General features: G+C 56.9%; 1 protein-coding gene across 4 annotated transcripts in view; it reads left to right on the top strand.

Annotated features, from left to right (window-relative positions):
- CFAP46 (cilia and flagella associated protein 46) overlaps nt 1–14,960 on the top strand; it is an 89,787-nt gene extending 74,827 nt beyond the window's left edge. For 2 of the 4 annotated variants that reach the window (XM_082408568.1, XM_082408567.1), the window contains 10 exons: nt 844–1,005; nt 6,855–6,925; nt 7,027–7,087; nt 7,158–7,193; nt 7,685–7,787; nt 8,317–8,429; nt 9,749–9,830; nt 10,483–10,619; nt 10,719–10,799; nt 11,821–14,960. In XM_082408568.1, coding sequence (XP_082264694.1) covers nt 844–1,005; nt 6,855–6,925; nt 7,027–7,087; nt 7,158–7,193; nt 7,685–7,787; nt 8,317–8,429; nt 9,749–9,830; nt 10,483–10,619; nt 10,719–10,799; nt 11,821–11,945 — 971 coding nt within the window. In that variant the 3' untranslated portion in view covers nt 11,946–14,960. Of the gene's footprint in view, nt 1–843; nt 1,006–6,854; nt 6,926–7,026; nt 7,088–7,157; nt 7,194–7,684; nt 7,788–8,316; nt 8,430–9,748; nt 10,384–10,482; nt 10,620–10,718; nt 10,800–11,820 lie in introns of those variants that run through there. The other 2 variants (XM_082408565.1, XM_082408566.1) reach the window with 1 other exon arrangement.
- The last annotated feature ends 875 nt before the right edge of the window (nt 14,961–15,835 follow it).

Here is a 15,835-nt window from a genome sequence, read left to right as displayed (position 1 = left end):
CACAGATGCCCTGCCCTGCCGGATGCCCAGGTGAAAACCATGGTGACGTCCCCGTCACCCTCCTGAGCACGTCAGACGGCAGGAGGGCAGCTGGGCCTCCCGGGTCAGCAGTCTGCTGATTTCCTCAGTGGAAGGTGAAATGCCCTTGTTTTGCTCCCCGCCACCCGCCCCGTGGCTGAGGCACCCAGTGCCCAAGGTCCCAGCGCCGTGCCGAGTGTGCGCAGCTGTCAGGAACGCAGTGACCACTGGGGTGACCTGAGCTTCTGCCCTAAGAGTTCCCAGATGAAAACCTGCTGGATTTTAAGTAACTCGACTTGACTTTGCAAACACATCAACTCCATTGACATGTCTGGGGGCCTCAGCCTTTGCACCGGTGTCCCGATGGCTGGAGAAGCCGTGGTGTCACGGGGGCACCCCTACCCTCCCCCTAACGGAGCTGTCCCCAGAGGCCGTGGCCCCTGTCTGGGCAGTCCTTGGGGAGGGGGGTTAGTGCAGATGTTCGTCCCTTGGAGGGGCTCCCTGGTGAGGGGAGCTGTGGCTCCAGCACCTGCTTCCGGAGTGGCCGCGGAGCCTGGGCGGCCCTCAGAACCACAGAGGACCCGACGTCCCCATGGCCTGGGCTCTGTCCAGTCCTGGCTGTGACCCGGCCGCTCCATCAAAACCAGCGTGTACCCCCAAGACGGCGCTGGCATGTCTGCGAGCGGTGCCCAGTTCAGACTCCTTTCCGCGTCTCCCGCCGGGCGGGGGCTGCACAGCGGCCAGACGGCCTCAGTGGTGAGGGGCGGAGCTTGGCCACCAGGTGTCTGCCGCTGCCTCGGTAGCCGCTGGCGTTCCCGCCCACAGTGCAGCCCGAGGTCGCAGACGACGTCATCCTGATCGCTGACAGGCATCTTCTGGAGCTGCCGTTAGAAGGTCTCTCTGTGTTCGATGAAGGGATGGTCTCCTCCGTGTCACGAGAGTTTTCCCTCCAGATGCTGTGGAACCGCCTGCATAGAACGGAGACGGGTGAGAGCTGCGCTGATACTTGACTTCAAAATGCAGATATTTAAGTGACTTTCACGATGAGAGAATGTAACTCTTGTCAAAAAATAGTTAGCAGATGTTGCCATACTTTTCGAGGCCCTGGTTCATTCAGAGAACACCTACTATGTGCCGGTGCTCTGTTAGGTGCCAAACGTGCCCTGAACAGGAAACTTAACTTTGTTCTTGGCTTCACATACTTCTATTTCAAAGGAGGGGACTGGTGGTCGCCAACCGACTACACAGTTAATCATCAATCAGATGGTGAGAGGCAATGAGGGAGAGGACGAGGGGGACCTGGCTTGGCCTGGGGGCGGCTGGGGACTCAGGCATGATCATGTTCTGTGACATGGATGTGCCTGGGGTGTGAAAATTCTCCAGGCCGTACACTGGTGCTGTGTGCAGTTTTCTGCGTGTGTGTTGCACTACGATAAATATCAAATTACGTTAAAAGTAGATAGATTGGACTTTTGTTTTCATCCAAGATGAGGTGACAGGGACCAAATTTGCCTTTCCAGCTGGAACAACAAAAACTCAGACAAAAATACATGAAACAGGGACTTCCTTGGAGGTCTAGTGGTTCAGGCTTCACCTTCCAATGCAGGGAGTGCGGGTTCAATCCCTGGTCGGGGAGCTAAGATCCCTGGTCGGGGAGCTAATATTGAATTGTAACAAATTCAATAAAGACTTTAAAAATGGTCCACATCAAATAAATAAATAAATAAATAATTTGAAAAATATATGAAACAGCGGTTTTCAGATATTGGAGAACAGGCAGTGGGGGACAGCAATCCCCAAAAGAGAGAAATAAGCAGGTGAGCCCCAGCTTTCTGCCTGGAGAGAGTCTACAGGCTGCAGCACATGGTAGGGGGGGGACCAGGCAGAGCCTGGCGGTCTCCCTGAGGTGAGGAGACGAGGGACTGGGGACCCAAGGCGGTCCTGGGAGGAGAGACCTGCAGAGGGTCCCCCTCAGTCTTCTGCTGGGAGCCGGTCAGTGCAGGCATGCGTGGAGACTACAGCCAGAATGGAACATCTTATAATTCACAGGTATCAGGTACAGGAACCAGAGGGCATTGCCTCTCTGCACTAGGGAGACTGGCTTTCGTCCCACCAACAGAACTTAAAAATAGGCCTCAAGGGATCAACCTATTTCCAGGTAACTTAACTGCATCTCAAAATAAAGCTCAAGATGTATAGAATTTTTGTAAAAATCCAGGACCCAACAAGGAAAAATTCATAATGTCTGACGTCCAATCAAAAATCACCTGGCATGCAAAGACCCGTGGTTAAGAGAAAAGGCAATCAAAAGCAGACCCAGAGGTGACACAGGTGATAATTCCTGTAACTATAATCCACGTGTTCCAGGAGGTGGTAAGCAAAGACACGGAAGATGTAAAACGGACCAGAACTGAACTTCTGCTGAGAAGGGACATGCCCTGGGCAGCATTAATGCAACTCGACATGACAGGAGAAGAAACTAGTGAGCTTGAAGAAGTAACAGCAGGAAAAAGCTGAAAAAAAAACAAAAACAAAAACAGAGCATCAGTGAGCTGTTGGACAAAGTGAAGCGGCCGAATCTGCCTGTAACTGGAGTCTTTGCAGGGGGAACATTTGAGTTAAAAATGGCCAATTTTTCCCAATTTTGATGAAAACTGTAATCCTGCAGACCCAAGAAGTTCAATGAATCCCAAACACAAGAAATAAAACCATACCAGGGGGCTTCCCTGGTGGCGCAGTGGTTGAGAGTCTGCCTGCCAATGCAGGGGACACAGGTTCGAGCCCTGGTCTGAGAAGATCCCACATGCCGCGGAGCAACTAAGCCCGTGAGCCACAATTACTGAGCCTGTGCGTCTGGAGCCTGTGCTCCGCAACAAGAGAGGCCGCGACAGTGAGAGGCCCGCGCACCGTGATGAAGAGTGGCCCCTGCTTGCCACAACTAGAGAAAGCCCTCGCACAGAAACGAAGACCCAACACAGCCAAAAATAAATAAATAAACAAATACTTTTTAAAAAAAAATCTCTTTAAAAGATTTTGACAGCTTAGAGCGAAAAATAATAGCAACGTGTCGTGGAGTATGGGGTACTGGACCAGCACAGCCACTGAAAACAGAAACAAAGAGGTACAGCTAGTACACAATGAGGAAGTCCAAATGGAATCATAAAAAAAAATACGATTAATCAGAAAAAGGCAGAAAAAAGAGGAGACATGGAACAAAGACCAGACAGGACAAATAGAAAACAAACAGCAAGATGGTGTGTTTCCACCCAACCACATCAATAATCACAGTCTCCGTACAAGGTCAAAACACCCCAGTTAAAAGGTAAAGATCACCTTTGGGAATGGAAATGCAAGGTCCAAAACATGCTTCTTTAAGGAAATCGGCTTAAATAAAAGGACGCTAATGGGCCAGATATAAAGCATGGGAGAGAACAGGCCTTGCGCCTCCAAGAGGCCGCGGTGCTGGGCCCACCAGGAGCAGCTGGCGGGGCCTCGGGCTCAAGCCCCACTGATCTGCACCCCCTGCTGCCGAGGAACCCAGCCCCTTTCACATTTTATGGGCCATTTGATGTTCTCACTTGTGAAAATCCGTTCAAGTCTTTGGCCAGTTTTTCTCTTGGGTTATCTGGCTTTTGTTCTTTAGGTTTGTATAAATTTTCCGATCATTTTATGAACTACAGATCTCCTCCAAGTCTGCAGCTGGTCTTGTCACTCCTCTGCGTGGTACCTCTTGGTGAACAAAATATTTGACTATAGTCCAATGTATCCGTCTTCTCTTAACAGCTGGTGCTTTTGGGGTCTTTTTAAAAAGAATATTTTCTTACCTGAAGATCATGAAGATGTTCTATGATGTCTTCTAAATATGTCTCTCCTTTTTTGTCCTTCACGTCTTTACGTACCTTCCATCCGAAATCGGCTTTGCGCACAGTGTGAGACAAGGGGCAGGTCTCTCTTTCCCCTGTGAGTCCCCCGCTGTGCGCGCCCCATTTACTGAAAGGGCCTTCCTGTCCCCACCGCTCTGTGCTGCCAACGTTGTCTGGAAGAGCAGACCCACCCCCTGGTGGGGTTAGCAGAATAGCAGCTGCAAAGGCGCCCACACCCTGACCCCAGGCCCAAGAGGAGGTGCCCTGATGTGACAAAAGGGCCTTTGCAGATGTGATTCAGTGAAGGGTCCTGAGATGGGGAGACTGTCCTGATTGTCCGGGTGGCCCAGTGTCATCGCCAGGGTCCTGAAAAGAGGGAGGCAGGAGGGTGCGGAGGTAGTGGAAGGAGCTCATGGCGCCTCTGGAGGCTGGAAAAGGCAAGGGAGCCGATTCTCCTCTGGAGCCTCCCAAAGGAAACAGCCTCGCTCACACCTGGATTTTAATCCAGTGGGACCCCTTTCGACTCCTGCCTCCAGAACTGTAAGGTAATAAATTCGTGTTGTTTTAAGCCCCAACATTTGTGGTAATTTGTTACAGCAGCAACTAGACCCTAATACAAACTCTCACCATAAAATAACAAAAATACTGCGTAAATGTGAGTGAAGTCTTTTCAATGCATTACGGAGTGGGGATAAAAAGAAGGATTCTGCAGGTCCCAGAGTGAAGTGTTCTCAGAGCCTTGAACCCTTCAGGCTGGAGGAATGCCCTTTGAGTGTTAAATATTCACGGCAAACCTTTAAGGATAATCACGAAAGAGCATAACTGGTGTATAAATTCCAAACCAATAAAGAGGGAAAATGAATAAGAAAAACAAGTGAACCAACCCCTCAGTCGAGTTACAAAGAGCCAGTGATGGAGACGCACACACGGAACAGGGAGGGCGGAGAACCCACGGGCAAGGTGCTGTGGCCCATCCATTAGATCAGGAATCAAACAAGTGAGTGCACCACACCTGCCGACGAAAGACACAGTAAACAAGAGCATGTCAATAGGATGCCGGCCACGTGAGACTCTCCTGAACAGAAAGAAGGCACAAAAGCCAGAAAACAGAAGAACGGAAAGAGAGGTGCCGGGCGGGCGAGCCACCAAAAGGGCCTCCATCTCACCGTCCGCCGGAGTCGACTTTACAGCCATGGGCATCAGTAGGGCAGGGTCATCACACAGTGATAACGGTGAAGTTCGTCGGGAGGATCAAAGAGCCTCAAATACGGGAAGCAGCAAGTAACAAGCACCTGGGGCGAGGCTGGTGGGCACACTCCCACGATGGGAGACTCCAGCACGCCTCCACGACTGAAAGGTCAGCCAAGCAGAAAGAGCACAAATAGAGAGAACTGGGGCAGCACACTTAACAGACTTGGCTTATTGGACACATGGGCCCTGTGCCTAAAAATTAGAGACTCACGTTCTTTTCAAGTACACGTGAAACAGTCACAGAAACTGGCTGAGGCCACATGTGATTAGGTTAGAAACCAATTCCCAAAAGATGGATTTTTTAAATTCCCATACATTTGGAAATTTTAAACCACTGACTTCTAAAAACTCATGGGACTCAGAAGAAGCGATCATAGAAATGTCAAAGACTGTCTGGTTGTTACTACAGCAGAATCTAGAAGGATCCTTTAGCTTTAAAGGCTTAAAGGATCATGAACAAATCCCAACAAAATAGGAAGCAAAGACAAAAATTAGTTGTTTGGGAAAAAATAACCTCATAAAATAGACACATTTGGGTGAGAATGATCCAGGGAAAAATAGACAAGGCACAAATAAACAATATGAGAAATAAAAGAGACACCAACTCTAAAGAGCCTCAGAGATTTAAGAGAATAAGAGAATATTATGAACAACTTTTTGACAATATATTCAAAAATTTAAGCAAAGTGGACAAAGTCCTAGGAAAAAAAGAACTCGGAGACTCAAGAAGGAAAGAAAACCCAATGGCCTCATAGTGAAGAAAGGAAGATCAATAGATTTACATTTCCCCACAAAAAATACTGGTTTTACCATTTTTCTGTTGAATTCTACCAAAATTTTAAGAAACCGTTCATGTCAGTCTACACATCTCCCCAAGTAGAAGAAAAAAAAAGCCATCCTTCTGCTGGCCAGTCCAGACCCTGACACCCAAACTACTCAAGAGTAGCAAAGAAAGAAAGAAACATGTAACATTTCATCACCCAGTCTGACCTTAAAAATTTACAGATATCACAGAGGAACAGATTAAAGGGAAAATGAACTTATAAACATCTCAGATGATGCAGGAAAAAAAGCATTTGATAAAACGCATGCATCCGTAATAGAAATTCTTAGCAAACCAGGAGTTCTCCTCATCCTGGTGGAGCAAGCCATCCAAATCTAGGGCAAGCTGCTTCCCAGTGGTGCCCCCGTAAAGCTGGGACATGGCAGAGAGGCCCACATCAGCGCTTACATCTCTGAGGCAGCCGGACGGGAATGAAGGAAACTGGCATTATTTTCGGTTACCTTCACCAGAACGGGAGTGCAGCGGGGGCAGGGTGTAAATCCTCCTGCAAGAGGGAGAGGGGCCAGCAGGGCCCAGCCCTCTGCGACTGGGCCAGCTCAGCAGGCGCACCGGTAGGTGCCCAGCGGCGTGTGTGACTGGGCAGCCGCGTGGGCCCGGGAACCTCTGGCAGCCGTTCCTTTCTTGAGGTCTCCTGGCCCGGGCCTTTCCCAGCCCTGTGAGCCTTTACCTTTGAGAGATTACTGCCATTTCAACTTTACAAAAATGAAAATCAACTGTTCACACCACTTCTTGTTTTTTCATTGAGGTGAGATTCACATAATATAAAATTAACCATTTTCGAGTGAACAATTCAGCGGCATGTAATGCCTTCGAACGTCGTGGACCACGGCCTGTGCCTAGTTCCAGGGCGTCACCACTTCTCGTTATTGTCTCAACAGAAGGGAGCGTGAAAAAGGAGAGCAGAGGTAAAGATCACGGAAAGAGAGGCTTAGCAAAGAAGGGAGCAAAGGTAGGTGGTCGAGGCCCCGCTGAGGCGGAGAGCCGGAGGGGGCCCGAGGTCCGGCCCCGCCCCCAGGACGCATCCCCAAGGACCCCTGCCTGTCCTTGCAGGGCACCGTGTCCCAGATCATCCCCCCCCACTGCATCACGGTCGATGCGGACAACTTCAGATGTATCCTTTGCTGCCGCTTCTGCCCCAGACAGCGAGCGTGTGGTCCTGTCTCTCCTTAACCAAGGCCCAGTCGCTGTGGACCCCTACGAGGAGGCCCGGGGCCCGGGTGAGCCCTCCCGCCCACGCACAAGCCGTGCACCGCCCACAGCACTCGGAGCATGTGGACCGAGTGCCTCGGCCTCTGCTGCCTCCCGGCCCTCCGTCACCTCCTGCTACGCTGACGGTGGGCGGGAGAGGGACACTGGTGTGCTCCGAGACCCCGCCCTCACCGTCTGCAGCCGAGTCAGCGCGAGGGCTGTGTGACATGGGCCCTGAGGCGGCACCGCTGCCCCCTCGGGGCCTGCAGGTGTGGCTGAGGGCTGCCTCTGCGGCTGCACGACCGGATTCCTCGGCTCCGCTTTTGCTGAGCTGGTTTTTTCATCTCTCCACAAAGGAGGGAAGGAGCACGAAGATTTCCACGCCCCCGGGGCCCCCGTCTGTGCGGGGCCAAGGCCCAGGCCGCCCTGCCACGCCAAGGGCCACCAAGGGCACAGGGACCACCCGTGCCCACACGCGCAGTGCTCCTAAGTTTTGTCCACCATCCGATTCTGGCTGCAGAAATGCTGACTCCTGTCTCCGTGACCCGGGAAATTTTGGAAAGATTCCGAGACACGTTCACTGCGAGATGGGCGGGGCATCTGGGGAATAAGCAGTTTCCCAGGTTGGCATCTGGGTTCCCGGGACGCGGTCCTGCGGTGGCTGCGTTGCGCCAGCCCGAGGGGCGCTCCGCATGCGGCCCCTTCCCCCCTCCCCGTCCCGCTGAGGCTCCCTCCTGCCCTGACCCCCACTTCTGTCCTGTCAGACCCTTCCCTCTGGTGCACGGAGGCGCCTAGATCCCCAGATCCTGGATGCGGACCTGGGCCCCTGCGGCGTGTGCGCCCCTGCACAAGGGCCGGGCCCGTCCGTCGCGGGTGTGCGGGCTCAACCTCCAGGAGGGGCCTCGCGGAGGGGGCGGGGCCCCCAGGAGGGCGGGGCGCGATGGAGGGGAGGGGCTCTGTCGGGGTGGGGCCTGAAGGAGGGGAGGGGCTCTGTCGGGGCGGGGCCCAGGAGGGGCGGGGCCATCTGGGGCAGGGACCTGGGCTCCTTGGCCGGATGGAAGACCCTCTGCGGCTTTTTAGCCCGCGGCTCCAGCAGACGCGGGGCTGTCCCCGCCATCTTCCCACCCCGGGTCTCTCTCCTTCCCTTGGCAGCCAGGCCGAGTGGGAGCAGCTCCTGGGCAGCTGCGGAGGCTTTTTCTTCTACGGGATGGAGAGCTTCCTGTCCCACATATTGGTAGAAAGGTTGGCCGCCATGAACTTAGAAGGTGAGACCACCCCCCCCCCCCCGCAAAAGCCCGCCTCTCCGCCAGACCCGCCGGCACAAGTCGAATACACACGGGGACAGAGCAGGGCGCCCCTGTGTCTTATCAGGTGTCTCCCCTGTCCTCTGATGGAGGGCAGGGGGGGGGCGGCGCTTTAGGAAGGCACAGTAGGGCCTGGGTTGGGGGGCCGGTGTGGACTGAGGGCCCCTCCTGCCCTCAGTCCCCCTCTTCCGTTTCTCTGAGAGGCCTGGCCAGGGTCAAGCGTTGGAAGGGTCACCCCTCGAGGGCTGGGCCTGCAGAGTGGAGGAAGGCTGGGCCGGCGTTTCTGGAAAGTGCTGGTCACAGTCCCTTCCCACCAGTTCTTCTACTTGAGTTGCAGGCACTCTGGCCCCGTTTTCCCTCTCATTGTCTGCTGGCCCCTGTGTCACCCAGCCCACCCCAGGGTGCCCGTGAGTGTCGTCTGGCCTGCCCTCACGTGACCTTTTCCTGAGGGGATTGCTGGGTAGCTGGCCACTGTGCGTGGTTGAGTGGGGGCCTTTTCAGCGATCCTTCAGAGAGGCCGCTACGCTTGGGGTGCGTGGCACAGGCGGACACTGTCCGTGGTCGGGATACCTGAACCCAGCCCGTCACCCCGTCTCCTCCCCAGGCCCTGCCGATATGGGTGGGGTCCGCACGTTCTTACCCCAGGAGAAGGTAGAAACAGGCTTCTTTGAAACTTGAATTCCAGACCTCAGACGAGCTGGTGAGTGACGCTGAAGAAATCATAGGCTCCCAGGCACCTGTAGGGGTGACAGCGTCGCTGGGTGCCCCCGCCGTTCCCAGCCAGGACTGTCCTCACACAGCTGGAGGCTCTGCCCCCTCTGGGGACGGCCCCTGACGCTTGGCCTCTGCATCTGTGGGGCTTTCCGCACACCCACATCCAAGAGCTGCATTTCGGACATTGGCCCCGTTTCAGTGGGCACACGGGGCCAGGGCCACCGACGCCCAGCCCCTGGCAAGCCGGGGTGCCTCATGGGTGGCCTCTGGGAGCCAAGACCCCTCTGCGAGGCAGGGAGAGCCGTGGCAGGCCCCGGGGTGGGCTTCCCTCCCTCGCCCGGCCCAGTCGCCCAAGGAGGATGTGAAGGGTGTGGGTCCACCGAGGCAAATAACGGCCGGCTTGCCCGTGCAGCCCACGCGACCCGGAAAGGGGACTAGTGGATTCGGAGCCTCGGTCAGGTCGGGCTGAGTTCCCGCTATCCTCCCTCGCCCTGGGCGACACCCCGCCTGCACGGCGCCCTCACCCTGGGTGCCCCGCCTCTGAGCCGCCCCTCCTGTGACCACAGAGTGCCAGATGGTGGTCCTGCTGGACCTGGCGCGGTCCTACGAGAGCATGCGGCGCCACGTGGAGTCCTCGGAGAACAAGAGGTGCCCGGGTCCCCTCCGCTCGGTCTCAAGCCTGCAGCCTGGCCTCCAGCAGCTGACGAGGAACCTGGGGGCGGCATATGAGCCACGGCTGTCCGCCTGGGGCGTCGTCCTTGCACCCCCTGGGCAGCTGGGATGCCGTGATCCGGCCCCCAGACCCTGCCCTGGCAAAGTCCCGGGGTGGGGGGATGGAGAGTGCCAGCACAGACCACGGGCCTGGCTGGAACTTCAGGCAGCTGGGCTTGGGCCAGGAAACAGACGGCTGGCAACTGGGAGGACACCCTGGCTTCAGGGCTCCCCGCGTCACCTGTCACACACACCCCAGGGCCTCTGTGGGCTGCAGGCAGGCAGAGCAGAGGACCACCCTCTGGGGGGAGGGGGGAGGTGGTTCCAGGGGGTTCCCCTCCTGGCTCCACACCCCATGGCTGGGAGCGTCCAGAGGGATTTGGCAGTACTCTGAAATGACTTTTCTTGTTAAATGGTATTTAATTGTGTGTGGGGCTGGGGCGGGGGCGGGGGAGGAATTCTTGGTTCTTTCGAGAACTCTAAGAGCTCTCAGTCCAAATACAACACTTGGTGCTCCTCGTGCTGCGGGTGGAGGAGGGCTCGGACCGGGCCCTTTGGTGCCGGCCCACGGGAGCTCGGTCCCCCGCAGTGCACGCCAACTGTCCTTGGAGGGGCCCATCGAGACGGCCGTCCTCCTGAGTCTGGTGGGGGTCAGGAGCATCGTGGCGAACCAGTGGCCGACGGTCCTGCAGGACAACGCGATGCGGGCCAGCGTCCTGTGGGAAAGTGAGTCGTGCCAGCAGCCGGCCCGTCCTGCAGCCCCGCGGGGCTCCCGGAAGCCTGTGGGGTGTTAACGGCCCCTCTGAAGGGGTGTTTCTTCTCTAGATCTGTTGACAAATGGCAAGCCGATTGGGAGAACGACCCGCCTCCTTCAGAAGAGAGGAACCAGTGAAACTGTCAACCACGGTAACTAGAAACACCCCCACCTCCTTGCTCGTCCCTCAGGCTACAGGGTCAGGGGTCCCCCACTTCTCCTGTTTCTGCACGGCCTCCGAAGGTCAGCCTGCACTGACAAAGACCTTCAGCCTCCTACAGACCACTGCCTACAGTGAGATCTGGCGTCGAATGTCTTTACGGAAACACACATGGGTCATTGGAACATCTTCATCTTCAAAACAGCTCAAGCCCCACAAACTCCAGAAGCCCTGGTGTGTCCTGTGGGGGGGGGGGGGAGCCCACCCACTCCTCCTTCAAGGCAAATGGAGCCCTGAGGTCCACATGTAGCAGCAGGCTTACACACGGATTCTGGTGTGAAAAACTTAAATGCAGCACGAGGTAGTCTAAGCTTTAGCAATACGTTGATGGGAGAATCTACCGTAACTAAGGTTTATCCCAGGGTGATTTAAATCATGAAATTTTCAAATATACAAGGCGAGAGGGGCTTAAAATTCAAAACTCACATGGTCCACGGTGCCCGGGAGGTAGTTGCCAAACAATAAATGCTTGTAGAGCGAGCGAGCAGACCGAGCGAGTAAATGTGGGAGTGAGCGGGCGAGGGCCGGCCTGTGGCCGCTGCCTCCGCGCCCGGCGCCCCCGCCTGTAGGGACAAGTGGCGGCGCCCCCATCTGTAGGGACGAGTGGCGGCGCCCCCGTCTGTAGGGACGAGTGGCGGCGCCCCCGCCTGTAGGGACGAGTGGCGGCGCCCCCGCCTGTAGGGACGAGTGGCGGCGCCCCCGCCTGTCTGTAGGGACGAGTGGCGGCGCCCCTGTCTGTAGGGACGAGTGGCGGCGCCCCTGTCTGTAAGGACGAGTGGCAGTGCCCCCATCTGTAAGGACAGTGTCCCCGTCCGGGCTGCGACCAGAGGCAGAGCCGGCAGCACCCTCACCTCTGCTGTGCTCCCCGCACGCGCCGTGAGCCTTGGCCGGGCCCCAGGCATCCTGCCCCCGCGAGCCCCGCGTTTCGCGAGCCCCGTCTGCTCTCCCCGCAGGTGAGTCTCTGCAGACCTGGGAGGACAGGCTGGCGGTCTTCCGGCCACAGCCGCGGGGCTCGGAGCGGCGCCCCGTCGCCCTCAACCTGGTCCTCTACGGGCTGCCGCACCAGGCCATCGTGTGACGGGGCCGCGCCTCCCCACAGCCCGTCCCCACCCTCCGCCAGCCCCCTCCCCGTGTCCCCGGCCCCTCCGCCCCTGACCTCCTCCCAGGCTGCGCTGCCAGAGCACCCCCCCCCCGCCCCCGTTCTGCAGGGCGGCACCTGCCCCTCCCTCCACGGTGAAGCCAGGGCCCCGTCGGGGGGAGGAGAGCATCTCGGGGGCTGGGCAGCGCGGGTCGGGGGAGGAACGCGTCCAGGCCCACCCCACAGCGGCCTGGGCCCCCGGGCCCCTCGCGGCTCCGTGCTCTCCCTGGGGTCCCCGTGTCGGGCGCTGGGCGAGGGGGTGTGTGCCTTCCATGGGCTTCCGCAGCTGGCGGGCCCCGGCCCCCAGCCCCTCGTGCCCCGGCTCCTAGACCAGAAACGCTGGGAGGACAGAGTCTGTTGAAGTGCTTTAGTAAACAGCTGCGTCACCTCCGAGCTGTGTTTCTGTGCCTCTGGAAGCAGGGAGCAGCTCTGGTTCTGCACCCCCGGCCGACGCAGACGCCAGCACCGCCCAGCACCTCAAAACTCAAAGAGAGGACGTGGCTGTGTGAAATGAGCCCCCAGGCCTCTCCTCCCTGCCCAGAGCTTTCCACGGGGTGGGGACTCACGTCCCGGGCAGAGGCGACCGTGTCCCCAGGGCTCCCAGGGTCCCAGCCCGGGACCTCGCCCACTCAGTTCCACGGGGCTTTGCCGAGGAGATGTGAGGGGGTGGAATGTCCGCTCCAAATGCCTCTCAGTGGAGTGGCCAGCACTAGACTTGCCAGCCCTGGCGTCCCGGGCAGGGGGCAGGCGGGAAGAGCCAGTGGGCAGACTGGGTCCAGGACCTCGTTTCCCCTGAATCAAGGGACCAGAAATGGCCGTGTGAACACGCCAGGGATCCTCGGGGAGGCGGGGGCGGGCCTGAGACGCCCTGTTTGTCTTGTTCCTCGCTGACCACTCTTGGTGCGTCACAGTCTGTGGTCACCTCCAGCCACTGGGCTGGGAGTCCCTGGAGAGGGGCACTCTGTCCAGCGCCAGGCTGTGGCGGGGCAGCAGGTGTTTGCCGAGGGAAGGGACGAACGGGCGTGCCTTGGAGGCTGAGCCCAGGAGGCTGAGGGCATCGCTGGGGCTGCAGGGTGACTGCCGGCTCCGGAGACGGGAGTTGGGAGGGGCCCCATCCCTGATCTCAGAGCTCTCACTGCTATGGCACGTGTGGCAGAGCCACCTCCACCAGAGCTGGACGTCCAGCCACCACCTGTGGTCACCGCTCTGGGCGAAGTGAGCCCTGGGAGAGTCCACTGTCCCCAGAGGTGGACACTCAGCTGGAGTTGAAGGTGGCCGTAGGAGGACAGATGCCCACGGTCACTGGGACAGCTCCTCACACCACGCCCAGGCCAGCCTGGCCCACATGTGGGCAGCAAGACTGGCCAGGACCCTGCGTCCCGAGAGCCCCCCAGGTCTGTGGCTGAGGGTCGAGGGTGAGCCCACTCCTGGCCTCTCTGGGGTGGAGCCAGCCCATGAGAGGGTGCATAGGCGGGGGCCGGGGAGGGTCAGAGCCCCTTCTGGCATGGGTCCTGGCAGGCAGCCCCTCAGATCCGCTGAGGCTAGGCCACAGAGTGCACGGTCTGGGCCGCTGGCCCCAGGGCTGCTCGGGCTGCCGTCTGCAGGGCGCCCAGGTGTTCCTGGGGCTCCCGGGCCTGTCCTGCCAGGCTCCGAGCACAGGTGCAGTGTCCGCACAGAAGTCATGTCCCCAAGCAGGCCTCAAGTCCCCTGCCTGCCTCGCCTACCTCTGGGGCCACGTGGCAGACAGAAGAAGCCACCCAATGGCCAGAGGATGCCAAGTCCCAGGCTGACTGACCCTGGTCACTGTCCGGGCTGGGAGGCCCAGGAGCTGAGCAGATGCGAGGCGGCACAGCAGGGGAAGGTCCCCTGGTACGTGAGCAGACACGGAGCTCCATCCTGACCTCGTGCCCCGGACACCAGCTGGCAAGACTGCATCCCCGCAGCATGGCGTCCCTGCTCTTAGGTGCAGAGTGAGCAGTACTGAGACTTCCTGGGCCGAGACACACAGCAGTCCAAATAGTAAAAAAAAAAAAAAAAAAAAGCCCAAATTAAGACCGAGATAAGATATCACTACCATGTCTACTAAAACAGCTAAAATGAAAAATAGTGACAAACACCAAATGCTGGGGAAGATGCAGAGAAACTGGGTCTCCCATACGTTGCTGTTGGGAATCTAAAATGGTGCAGACCCTCTGCAAAAGAGTTTGGCAGGTTCTCATAAACTGTGTGTGCAGTTAGCATATGACCCAGCCTCTGCATTTATCCCAGAGAAATGGGAACTTAGGTTCACACAAACACATGCATGAATGTTTATAGCAGCTCCATCCCCTTAGAGCAAAAACTAGAAACAACCCAAATGCCTTCACCTCGAACAGTTAAGCAAACAGCACATTTACTTGCTGGAAAGCCCACGACAGAAAGGAAGCCAACCAGGGCTGGATGGACCTCAAGGGCGTCGTGCTGAGTGGAGAAGCCAACACCAATGAGATCACGCCCTGTGGTATCGTTTATACAACATCCTCAAAGGACAGAACAGCAGAGATGCAGAACGGGCCCACTGGAGCCTTGGGGCAAAGCCAGGTTCTGTACCTCGGTTGTGACAGTGACACAAATCTGTACATGGGATAACATTTCACAGTGCCCCTCCCACACACACAGACACACAGAGACAGACACGCAGAACACACACATACAGACACACACAGATACAAGACACACAGACGCACAGGCATACAGACACACGCACACACACGAATGCCTGTTGAAGTGGTGGACACAGAACCGGGTCCACAGCCCGGGTTGCAGCACCAGCCTGGGCTCCTGGTTTGCCGCTATCTGGGGCAACCCCCCCGGGGGCGTGTGTGCGGTGTAGGGCGCACTGCACTGCCTTTGCTGTTTCTGCAACTTGCTGTGAATCTATAATTAATTCACCATAAACATTTTTTTAAAAGCTCATCTTTGATTAGATTGAGAGGTGGTGATTCCCCTCTTTTGTGTCTGATTTTTTTTTTCCTTTTTTCAAATATATACACATACTTGTTCCAGTTTTTTTTTTTTTTAAAGCACTAACTAATGACCAGGGAATAAATTCAAATCAAGCAGCGTTGGAAATATGAGCTTTCTTCTAGAACGATGTTGGCACCCACCCAAACAACAAGAATAAAAGCTTCTGGAAATATTTCATCTGTGCAGCGTCACATTTACCTGATGCTGTATCTGCCCCTGTGAGACATGTTCAACAGTGAGTGCCGTTCCGTGCATCAAAGCCTCTACGGTAACTTTCTGAATTATGTCCCAGCAACATAACAAATCACAGTATCAATTAGCTCCTATAACAGAAGTGGCATTCTGTAATATATTCAAGCATGAAAGAACTGCGTAGGTGAAATTTATGTAACCCTAAAAACTATAAGGAGAAGAAAGATGACTTGGAATTTATTGGTAATAATAGGAGACAGAATGCAATTTGAATGGTGGACAGCCCTTCAGCCCTCTGAGAAAGGACGACCAGATCTGCAAGTTCTAAACATTCCAGAAAGGACGCAGGTGGATGATGGGGCGCCCTGGCACGGGGCACGGGGGGCCGGGGGCCCCGGGAGACCCAGGGAGACCTTCCCACTGCCCTCGCCCAGCCTCCGACTTCCCCATTGACAGTCGGCTCTGGTCCAAGCTGAGCTCCAGACTCCGGATGGGCTCCACGCCCTTGAGCTGGTCACCCAGGAGCCCCACCCCCTCCCCCGGAAAGTGCAGCACCCAGGGCGAGCCGGATGGGGAGGAGAGGGGCCCAGCGTCGTCCTCGCAGCCGCTCTGCCTGCGTCCAGGCCCCCGGG

The sequence above is a fragment of the Balaenoptera borealis genome, assembly GCF_965194805.1.
Source record: "Balaenoptera borealis genome assembly, chromosome: 10".
Taxonomy (NCBI): domain Eukaryota; kingdom Metazoa; phylum Chordata; class Mammalia; order Artiodactyla; family Balaenopteridae; genus Balaenoptera; species Balaenoptera borealis.
Note: the sequence above shows the minus strand (reverse complement) of the source record. Positions and strands in the feature narration are given on the sequence as shown.